The sequence below is a fragment of the Teleopsis dalmanni genome, chromosome 1, assembly GCF_002237135.1.
Source record: "Teleopsis dalmanni isolate 2A chromosome 1, ASM223713v2, whole genome shotgun sequence".
NCBI lineage: Eukaryota > Metazoa > Arthropoda > Insecta > Diptera > Diopsidae > Teleopsis > Teleopsis dalmanni.
Window position 1 is genome coordinate 1,090,556 of NC_051846.1, and position 12,445 is coordinate 1,103,000.

General features: G+C 27.4%; 1 protein-coding gene across 1 annotated transcript; it reads right to left on the bottom strand.

Annotated features, from left to right (window-relative positions):
• Nucleotides 1-4,721: 4,721 nt before the first annotated feature.
• On the bottom strand, nucleotides 4,722-11,221 carry LOC119672445 (lachesin-like; the record flags this gene model as incomplete). Its single annotated transcript, XM_038083498.1, is given in 4 exon segments — nucleotides 4,722-4,890; nucleotides 5,416-5,676; nucleotides 9,182-9,244; nucleotides 11,112-11,221. Coding segments are annotated over 4 exon segments (508 nt in total), but the record flags the coding sequence as incomplete, so codon positions are not given.
• Nucleotides 11,222-12,445: the final 1,224 nt, after the last annotated feature.

Sequence of the window (12,445 nt, forward strand, 5' to 3'; positions counted from 1 at the left end):
TTCGGTCTACTTCGTAGACCATATTTAGCGTGTAAAAAAATTATTTTATTTTTATTATTAATTTATTAGTTTATTTATTAGTTAAAAACCCGATAATTTCTTGATATGGCTAATAAAGTAAATACACTTAGAAAAATATGCTCATACCACATACTTGTGAAGTTGATAAATTTGTTAGCGAAATTTTAGTTTATGTTCTAGAGAAGATATGAAAACCAACATGTGGTATTACTGAACCAACATGACCAGAACATTTTGACCTGAGTTTTAGTTAAAATCTGGATAAATCAACGAAATTATTTTGCTAAGTGTAAGAACGCTTTATTTTTAATTATATGCTAAACTTAAATAAAAAATAGTATATATGTATATATAAATTGTATCGTTCATTGCCACTTATCGAGCTCTAATTATATATATTTAAAAGGCTCTCCCAGTGTTTTTATTTCAAATTAACTTTCTATTTTGCAAAATGTTAACTACTTGAAAGTGTAACGTTTTATGCATAAAACAATGGAATTTTTTTTTAAATAAGCTATCTTTCGATACATTCGAATGTCTTTGTCTGTGGAAGAGAAATTGCTAATTGAAGCTAATTGAGCTTAACTAGAGCCTATCTTATAAAAGAGTTCTCGAGTAACACAACAAATACTTTGGCGTACTGCAAACTAACTTTAACTGGCAGATTACTACTCAAAATTCTACCGATATAGGAGGTGGATATTAATTTAACAAATGGGCATTTAGTTTTAATGTGGAATTTTCATTACTCTGAGAAGTATACTTAACTGAGCTTCAGCAAACATAAAACTAAGTTGTCTTACTTCACTGTCAATTTTAAAAAGAATATAGACCGAAATCAACTATTTAGCGAAATAAAATCCTTGGTGTCTAAAATATTATTACACTTTTCTGACTCTGAACTATTATATTAGTGCTCAAAGTACAAATAAAAACGTGAAGTGTGTTCTCACATTCATTAAATGTACACTTAAGTGTAGTTTTCATAAGATTTAAACATTAGTAATTTCAAATTTAATGCGGAAAAAGCCATGTTTAAATGTCAAGTAATTTTATGAACTTTCTATGCAAAAAGTTCTCATTGATGGAGTTTTGCTATAGGAAAAATAAGAATGAAAAAAAAATTATGAAAATTTTTTCCCCTCCTTCATAAAATTAACAAAAAAGAAAATGTTTTGTTTTCATTAAAAACTTTATATGCAGTTTTGCATCTAAACAACACCAACTGTTTTTAAATTTTGCTTAAAATGAGCTGAAAAAGTTTTGTTTTGCACTTCACATAACATAATTCGAGGAAACTGCAAATGTGCAATCAAGGACTGATTTAAGCCATGCATAATTAGCAAAATTTTAAACAGAAAATATCCTGAAATAATGTATAAGTATGATACAAAAATCTTTTACTAATATGACGCTTATTATTATTTTTCTTTATTCAAAAAAAAAAAATAAACAAAACAGTTCCATTCTGATGTTTCTTTTCCACTATGTCATTTTTAGTGTCACATATTGTCAGTATAATGAAAACGGGTAGTCATATGATGTCATATTGGTATTCTTATGAAAACGCATTTGACACACTAGTCAATTATAATTGTCATTTAAAATGACATAGTGCAAACAAGGCATAAGTAAATAAATATTTGTTATGTAAAATATCTCAACCACACTTACAACAATTTCGGATTATTATTGATGCTAAGCTCGGATTCAGGAGTCATCTCAAACAGTTAAGAAATATACTCCAATTATACTTCAACGCGTATAGTTTAAATCTTTTTTCATACCTATGTATACAACTCTATCGTTCTATGTGCGATAATAATCTGGCGAATGAAAGCCAAAGTACATGACTGATGTAATAGCGATTACATACCATAAATGTAGCGTATGTCGCCAGGCATGTAATATGGCTTATTGCATGCAAAGCGCCTGTAGATGTCTTATTGCGTGAATGTTAATGCATGTCCACTAATAGCAATTCTACTATTGTATCCAGGGAAGCAAACGCAAAATAGCCTAGCAATAGCCAAATAGACCTTTAAACTAATCTCTCGAAGAATTAACCCAACTCTTAGTGGAGTTGGATACTTTATGTAATACTTACACGAGCATAAGTATAAGGACAATTTTCATTACCCACACTCCACAAATAATTTAGACAACAGAGAGCACATCCTGTTTAATTCCACTCGGGTTAAGTTGAAATTACGAATGCCCCATCAAGGCGCTATTAAATACAGGAAGTCCCATACAAGACCTATAAGTGCAACTAGTACAGTGCAACACTGTCAATAGCTGATTTGCCCAAGCATTGACTACACTGCAAATAAACGAGAGTTCGGGCATATCAATGCTTAAAATGTTAATTCCTTTTAGAAAACTTAATTTGTTATAAAGTTTGTATTTAAAAACATTGAAAGGATTCAAAAAAAATCCTGTAAACACAATAAAATTACTCCTAACTTAGTAATAATTACCTTTTATTGCTCAATCATTGTTGCTTACTTTATTGAGTTTAATTTTTTCTTTTTTTATCATTTTTTTAATATGTCTTCAATTCATTACACCAAGATGGTGCAGTGAAAAAGTGCCAATTTGCCAATTTTCGAACATAAGGAACAACTAAGATCAATAAACTTAAATCAGTCTAAAGTTGCAAGATTCTAATGTCTCAGTTGACTATCATGAATAGTTAATCAACACAATGAATTAATGATATGGATACCTGGGCATAAGTTACTCGATACTACGAGAACTGCTAATAAGCTCACGAAGATAGACGCCCTAGCACTTTTCATAGGACCTGAATTAATTATTTCTTAGAAATATAGAACATAAGCTATTCGCGAAGGCCTGGAACCACTTTAAGGCCAATGCAAACAGTGTAAACAGTTTATTAGAGTTAATATGATAAGTACCTTATTCCTAATGAAACTCAACCTAGATTAATCATTAGTTTCGTAACTGGACATTCTTCTATTAATCAGCACCTTTCAAAGTTCTGACTAATAAACACCTAAACCAGCAGATTTTATGAGCTGATGAAACTCATAGAATCTGCTCATAGATTCTATGAAACTGCTGTGCATCTGATATACTCATGCTCTGCGATTGCTAGAAGTAGAAGACGTCTAAGTAAGTCTTTCATTTATTGTAACTAAATTTGGGATCTAAAATTAATAGATATTATTACGCTTATCAATAATTTTAAATCGTTCAGATTAACTTAGTACAGTCCTTACAGGCGTAGTACCATATAGGTATGTTACATATTCCAGTGTATTATTCTCTCTACTAATAATAATGGTTCCGTTTTCAACTGTTTTCTGAAATTGACAAAACTATTTAAACCAATTCTGTTTTTAATTGATGTTGTTCATATACAAAAAAATGTTAAGCTTTTATTATTAATGACGTATAAATTTTCATTATGATTTCAAATAATTTTCATAATTAATTAAAAATAACTACAAAACAAAAGTTGATACGTTGCCCAACCCCCCCTTAACAAACATTAAGTCCACCTTAAGGACGCACAGGAAGATATGCTGATCTATGGTCCGTCATCAGTTAGAAGATAAATAAATGATAATAATTTCAGTATAGTTAAAGCTTAGTGTGGGGCAGGGATAAGCCCCCTAGCCACAAAAGAGTAAAAGTGCGCTATAGCACTAACTCAAATCACAACAACTACAACAACAAAACTTAAATTATTATTAAAATAAAATTATATTAAATGCTGATAAATTATCATATAACGTATCAAGTTCCATAGAAACCAATTAATATATAACCAATTTGATATTATAAAAACTTTCAGATTGCCTTTAATATTTTATTAATTTTCTATTAATTATTAATTTTTTTAATTTATGTTGATTATTAATTTCATTTCATACTTTCAAAATGTTTACATATTCTCTGTTTAGGTTTATTAAGCTTTCTATATTACATACAAATTGTAATTTACATTCAATACAAATATATAATATTAATTTAAAAATACATTTTGTTATAAAATTATTTGATATATAAGTTAATTAAGTTTTATTATTAATATATTTATTATTAACTTATTTATTATTAATATAATTGTATCAATGATATTTATTTTATATATTTATTATAATATAATATTATAAATTTTTATTAGTATATTTATTATTGATATATAATATAATATATTTATAATTATATAATTTATTTTTATATATATGTAGTGTTTATTATTTATTTTTAAATCCAAATCTGGAACAAAAATCGCTTTGCTTATTATTTTATGTATTATATGTAATGTTAATGCTGATACATATTACTTAATATTGTTATTTTATTGAATGTATTAGTTGTTTATAGCCTTAAACTTAGTAATATAACATAATTTAAGCCTTCTTATAAAATATTTACATTAATATAATTTTATTATTTTTTCTTAAATATGTACTATATAACATTATTTCGTTTATTTTCAATCAGTTTCTTCATTAAATCAAAATTTCAATTAAAAATGAGCATAGTTTCGTTTACAGTCTACAGAATATTGAATTTTGAGATGTTTATATTCTGATATATAAATGGATATGACGATATTAGTAAACTCTGCACCCTGTATAGGTTATTATTAAAATATTTTATTTTTAAAAAATCAAATTTCTTCACAAAATAATAGTTATTTAATTTTATTATATATTATCGCCACATAATTTTAATAATTATTTGTTTTAAACAAAATATAAACTTACCCCGCATATACCCTCACCCATTTGACTGAAAATATAATATCTTAAAAATTTTATAATTGGTTTCTTAGTAGTAGAAAGATGAGTGACATTGTTGCGCCTGCAGTTGATTTTGTTAAAGAATTGGCTGAAATTAAAGTAAGTGGAAAATTAAGTTGAAGTGATATTAGTTAATTTATTTATTAATTTTTTCTACTATCTATAGACTAATATGAGAGTCCTAGTGTTTTATCTAATATGTTACACGTCGTTTTTATATAAATAAAATGTATGAGTTTAATTACTTAAACTGCTGAAAATATTAGTGAAAATTCCTTTCCTAAAATTCCACATTAAACTATATAATCTTCTAAATAAAATATTTTTAAACTGTAATAAATAAAAAGTGATGCAATAACAAATTTTTTACATTTTTTGTCTAACCAACCCACCCATTATGGCATAACTGTATTAAAATTTCACTAATTTCTACCATTATTGATATTTAAAACTTACACATTGGTTCATTACTTCATATATGTAATTGTTTGTTTTTGCACTTCCTTTTTGTTTAAAAAGTTTTTTTAATAAAAATTGTTTCCTCTCTCATAATTGATTATAAAACAAAATTGAATATATATTGTTTCTAAAATAATCTTGTTAATGTATTTACCTGTTGATCTGCCATATTCCTTTGGTGGATATTCAGTATAAAACATACTTTTGCCTATCGCTAATGACCCTTTACGGTCTATAGCATTTCCTGCAGCACCTAGAGCGGAAAGACTGTTACCAGCAGCGGCCGACATTGAAGCTGTGGCAGATTGTGATGACGAAGACGTTGCAATTCCGTTCAATAACTCAGGCTTCAGTCCTGGAAACAGTTCAGCTTGCATAGCTTTTGTAGTATCATTACGTAGTGGTATTATGTTATCTAAAAAGTTGAAATAATGTATTTAGAAAAAACTTTTACTTCATTTATATAAAAACAGGACAATCTCTCCATGTGTATGTTATAAAGTAAATATAAACAATAATAACTTTTCTCAATTCATTTTTATTATCTTTTAATATAAGTTGCAAAAAAAAAAAATAAATCAACTTTACAATTTACTTTATATAAACTACACACACATATGCTTGATAATGAACTTCGAAACTAACAAATGTGCAATGATCGCAGTAGTAAAGTAATCCTTTTTCCAATAAAGTTGTCACAGCACAGCCACATACAGACACATTATAACAGTCAACCGTAAAAAAAGTATAAAAAAGTATAAAAAAAATATAAAATAAGATAAATAAAGTATAAAATTAAAGTGGACAGCTTTTACAAACCGTTCAAAAAATAAAAATATCCTTCAAACACACAGCAACTAGAAATATCCTATATAAAACCTTGCTGGTCACAAAGGACAATCAATCTTGTGTATTCGCACCCTCAACCAAGAAAAACAAATACAAAAACAAAAAACAAAAAAGGTAGTAAAAAGAAGGAAAAAGTAAGAAAACATCTAAAGTTTTTAACCCTCTCTGTGTTGTGCCAACTATTTGGTCGGTTTGCCATGACTTAAGTTAAATTTTGTGGAAAACATACACGTTTACTTAGCAAGCAACAGGAATGGAAGTTACAACTGTTTATACGTACTGTACAGCAGGAGCAACATTACATTTGTGCCACATTAGCTACTCCCTTACTTTTCGAGTTTAATGGAAGGATAACGAGCAAAATTTTAAAACTCTTTTTGCGACTGCTTCGTTGGACACAATCCTGTGTACATTAAGAACTGCTTTCCCCATGTTGCAAGTCCTCGTGTATGTTTGTTTAGAGTCCACACACGTAACACTACAATTGACAGTTTTGAGTTACATTTTATTCTTATTAAAAGAAATAGATTTTCTTTCTTACGCTGCAGTCAAGTGTAAAATCGTCCAAAAGTGAAAAAAAAGTTAGTAACTAGAAATTTTTCACTTGAATTTCATCCGAATGGAATGAAGACGAGAAGTTTGAGTGAAGTTAAGAAATCTGTACATAAGCTAAGTGTTTTGCATTTAATATGCTAAATATTGTACTTTTTAAGTCAAAGCCATTAAATGCAGCAGAATTGAAAGGTTTCACTTCTGTTTATATGGTGAAATCGACAAGAAAAGATACAAGAAAAGATATTTTCAACTTAAGTTGTTTTTTAATTTTTAAATCGTAATAGATGTAAGCTATTTATAACAGTATGTCAAGAAAAAAACTCACAAAAACACTGACTTTTGTTTAAAAATAAATATTTTTGATAATCAATTTTCAATAATTATAATATTGAGAATATAAATATAAAAAGAATTTCAGTAGTTTGTTGTAAAATAAAAGAAATATACAACAAAAACAAATCCTACATCATTTTTTGACTGTCAAGTAACTGTTAACACAAAGAATATAAAGTTCTCTAATATGAACTTTATTCAGTGGAAACATTGTCATATAATGTTTTAAATATACTTAATATAGTCCTTTGTAGTATATACATCCTTTTGATATATTACAGCCTTTTTACCAACTTTTTCAAGAATTTACCAACTTCTTTTTCTGATTGGTATCAAATTTCAATTTTGAAGTATTTAAGTTTTAAGTGATCTCTGAGTTACCTAATTTTAGAAAAAAACTTCATTTCGATGACATGGTAAAAACATATACAATTTTTCTAGAGTTTCCAACATCCCACATCCTAACAATATTTCTTTTGTGCTTTGAGTTATTATGATAATGAAATTTAAACCGCGGCTTCGCTTTTAAAATTTAACGAAAATTTTAAGAAAAATATTGTATGGATGAGTATTTGATATTTACAGACATACGAGTATTAGGCATGTAATAGTCAACTACAAAGAAACATTTAGCGAAAAAATCTTTAATGATTTATTTAAATGGCTTAGGTAAGGTTGGATTGGCGGCCCTTTTGCTGCAAAACCCAATTGAGCTGAAATAATCGTCCGTTATAATTTTATATCTATTTTTAGTTAATTCATAATCAGATAAGTAAAACATTTTTATACCTTAATCGGTTCCATAAATTATGATAATTCGAGTTTTATTTGTTTGAAAAGTTATAACATTTTCACAAAAAACCTCATTAATATCAAAACATGTTTTTGATATCATTTTCTTCTATATATGTTGTTAGTATTAAACTATTTGCGATTTTTGAGATATTTAGAGTCCCTTGACTAAAGATATTTTTTTGGGTAGAGTATTCATTTCTCTCCAACTCCTAACTTTAACTATAATAAAGTAATAGAATTATATTAGTATTATATTTATAGTACTATTACATTACTATGTATGAATTAAATGGAAATGAACGATAAAAATTCCGGCAATGAATTTGTCTAAAACAAACAGCAGTTTTGCTTGCAGGCCCGAAACCGTACTGTGGCTTAGAGATATTTTTTCTCAATTGTTCAGAAAGCAGAAGAGAAACAATGAAGTCCAGACTTTTAACTTGAAACGCGATAGAAATTGTATTACAACTGAATAAAAATAATTTTAGAAACATTGTAGGAAATCTGCAAAACATTTTATGCTGAATTACAAAATTGGAAACTTATTTTTATATTATTGAAAGGTTTTCAATGCGATCTTGAAATCTATTTTACCTTCCTCATGCAACTGTGAACACAATTCAATGAAACTTAAAAGTAAGAGAAAGCAAGCAGAATGCACATCACATAAATGTAATATATTTAAATTATATTTGATATTAAACAATGTAAAATACAAATTAATATAAAGTAATGAGTAAAATAAAATAATGAGTAAGATTCGACCACGCGACAACTTCTCGACTTCTACTTTCTACTGAAACACCTTAACAACTGCTCACTACTGATGCCAAAACTGGTCACAATTACCACTGCACCGTATTCGGGGTTGCCATGTCGCTGTAAATGTATACTTCTTTACATAAATGGCACTGATATAAAAAGCAAATTAATAAGAGATAATGCACTATAAAGTAGGTACTATAGCAGAATTCATTCAACAACTTAGACTAATAAAAATAGCCACGTATTCATCAAGGCAACACAATCTATATTTAGATCTCAATGGGGAATCTCCAAATTTAATTATTGTAATAATCACCTAAAAACTATAGATAACATGCTTAGCCGCCATTTTTTTAACTATCTTACAATAATTTAAACATCTTTAAGTAGCTAAAAGTATGCTGATTACTATTATAAAATATTTTGCTGAGATCATATGACACCAGAACGAGACAACTATATCTAAGTATGCCGGCTTTCAAAGAATTAAAGCCGGCGACCACATTATGTGCCTACATATATCAACTAATTTACCATGTAACGAAAACTGTTATATAGTATGAGAGAGCACTATTTTAATTACAGTTTTAATATAATATGTCTTATATATAATATATACTTACTTTCTCTAGTCTCAACTGTTGTATGAGTAACTTGTTTTGATGGCGTCGATGGTAAAGGAATTTCTGAAAATAAAACAATAAATTAAATGAAGTTATATTAAATCAAAGACTTATGGTGTTTTTATATATTACTACAAAAATTTCATATTATAATTTTAATAATATAAAACGCTTTAAAGGTCTTCCATATATAATAACTATTCAGACCCTCCAAAAACTCTGTGAATTTTCATTTTATAATGAGCAATTTTAATTTTTCACCTAATAAAGCAAATTTAAATTTATTAAATCTGTACACTTAAAAGAAGTTAAAAATGTTTACACAATGATATAAGCAAGTTATTTATGCTAATACAGAGTATCTTATTAATTAAAAGCAATAAGGTCTATGATCAGAGACGCCAAGCTGTCTTTTACTGTACATACTTTTACATTATTTCGAAGATCTTATTTGATTATTAATTGTGTTAAGTAACAAATAACTTGTATGAGTACTAATATTTTTAAAAAATCAAACTTATTTCATAAGAAAATTATAAATTAAATGTGAAGCATATGTCTCATGACAGGAAATAGTATTTTGTCTTACAATTTAAAAATTCACAAAATCATAGCATCTTAAGTAAAACCTAGTTTATTTATTAAACTATTTTTCTTTTATTTTTTTGTTGGGCAACAAATTTTTTGATCTAAAAGTGTCTAATCACATATGTTGAACTGCCTGAACGTGTTTATTTATAAATATTTTTATTTAGTAAAGAGGTTTTTTCGAACAGTAAAAAACTACAACAACAAAAATTTATTTTTATATTATTTTTAATTAATTGAATTTTTGGCAAACCATACAGCTATTTCGAGTATTGCCAAACACCTCTCATCAGTAGTCTTAGAAATAATTCGCATATCTAATTATTGTAAATATTTTTTTGATACTGCAAGTACCAGGAATTTATACTATATTTAGCCGATATATGAGTGTTCAGAGAAACTCATTAATCGTTTTCTACATTAGATTTATTATTTATTATTTAATTTTAAAAGCATACCAATCTAACATTAATTAGACATATTTTAACTTTACTAAAAAAATTGTGCATTTCTGAATAAAATATTTTTAGTTTACTACAAAAATATATTCACTTCACCTATTGATTTTAATAAAAAAAAACAATTAGGAAATATACATTTGCATGTTTTCCATGCAGGGTTGACTAATTAACAATAATTTATTCTTTCTAAAATAATGTCAATTTTTATTTAGTTTAAAACATGTTTTCTCCACTAGCTCGAATATTGCCTTAAAACAAAATATCGAAAATATCTTCTATGAATGCACTTCATGCGTAAAACCTCAACAATTTTTGCATGCTTTGACAGAAGGTGACTCTGACAAATATGCATGTAAAAATGTATGTAATTTGCGTTATAAAAGTTAAAATTTTTTACATATTTTTTATTTTTTTGAAAGCATTTATTTAAAATATCCTTGCATTGTCTTTAAAAGTGCAACTCAGCAGTGCTCTTACATGCACACGACAGTCTTTTAACAATTCCTTCCGTAAGAGTAAAAGTTCATTACAAAAATTGCATAAATAAATAAATAAATAAAAAAAAGTTCAAGCCAAAACATGCTTACAGTAACAAAGTTATATATTTTATATACATGTACGAAATAATATACATTTGTAAAAAAAAAACAAAAACAAAAAAGTACATGAAAAATAAACTGTTAAAAATATTCAAAGAATGTGCATAGCAAATGCACTCTACTTGCGTTTTATAAATGCAGCACAGAGGAGTTGTAAAACATATCTACGAATTGAGTTACAATACTCGTATAAGTGCAATTACATTTGTAGATACGTAGTGACATTGCCATATTGTGTAAATATAAAGTAAACTGTTGCTGTATGTTGCATGTTGCACTTACCATAAACACGTATGGAACCTTCCGTTTCACCCAATGAATTCTTTGAAATGCATCGATAGTTGCCAAAGTCGCCATATTGTAGATTCCTTATTGTCAACTTCATATGGGCGCTGTCAAAATAAAGGCAACACAAAGTTTTATAAATGAAATAAATGGGAATTTATGTAGTAGGAAAAAGAATCGGATTCACATGTTACGTATACGCACTGTGGTGCGGAATAATAATCATATGTATGAATACGAGAGAATGAAAGCAAATGAATAGTTGTTTATACTTATGAAATTTCAAAGGATCCGTAGTTTATATAAATATATTAATTATATAAAAAAAAGTATAAGGTATAATACTTAAAAAATATTATATGCGCATTATGGTAACATATGTGTACACGAATGCAGAAACTTATTTGACGGAGTCTTTTCTTGAATTAAAACAGTAATGTGTCTGTAAGAAAAACTTGTTTATGAAAACAAGTTGTTGATGTATCAGAATAGTTAGAAAGATTGTCAACTATTTGTGTATATCATATCACAAAAGAAAAAAAATAAAGCTTGGATAGGTAAACACATTTGTCAGACTTCGTCCAAATAAGACAAGAAAAGTAAGTCATCTCCTTCAACCAAACATAAACGTAATTAGTATAATGGCATTTTTACTGATTATAATAGACAATACACAATTGATAGCATTACTGATATATTAGAAAGTAAAGATGTTAGAAAATTTATTGGGCCATTACAAAAAAACACATCGCAAAGATGTTTATAAAATCATGGCATTATTAGACAGCAATAAAAAATAATTCTATCATAAATTAGAAACTTTAGAACGAAAATAAAAATGCTTAAGTTTAAGTCGAACTGTGTGTCTTAAGTCTCATACATGGAGCAGTGCAAATTGACTAGTCCTATGTATAAAAGAAATAGTTAGAGAAAGACATTTGTAAAAATATTGGTTCAGAGAGGAAATAATTTTGCATAAAACAATTTACAAGATAGAAAGAAAAGACAGAAAAAATAACTTTGAAAAAAGTAAAAGCGTAAGCAAATAGTATATTAAAACAGAAGATAACAATAAGAGGCAACACAAGAGAGAGAGTGAGTAAGAGACGGAGCGAAGAGTGTAAAATAGTAATTATTGTTTAGGGCCATGTTATGCAGAGTGTCTCGGGCACGGCATGAGTACAATTGTTGTTGTTTTCAATGCAAATTTTAAATTTGAGAATGAGAGAAAAAACAATATGGCCGTTCAAACACCGGCATGAGAGCCGGCGTATTTGTGCCCCGGCACTAAGGCAAAACAGTGTTGTTTAGTAATAAATTTCAAAATTTAC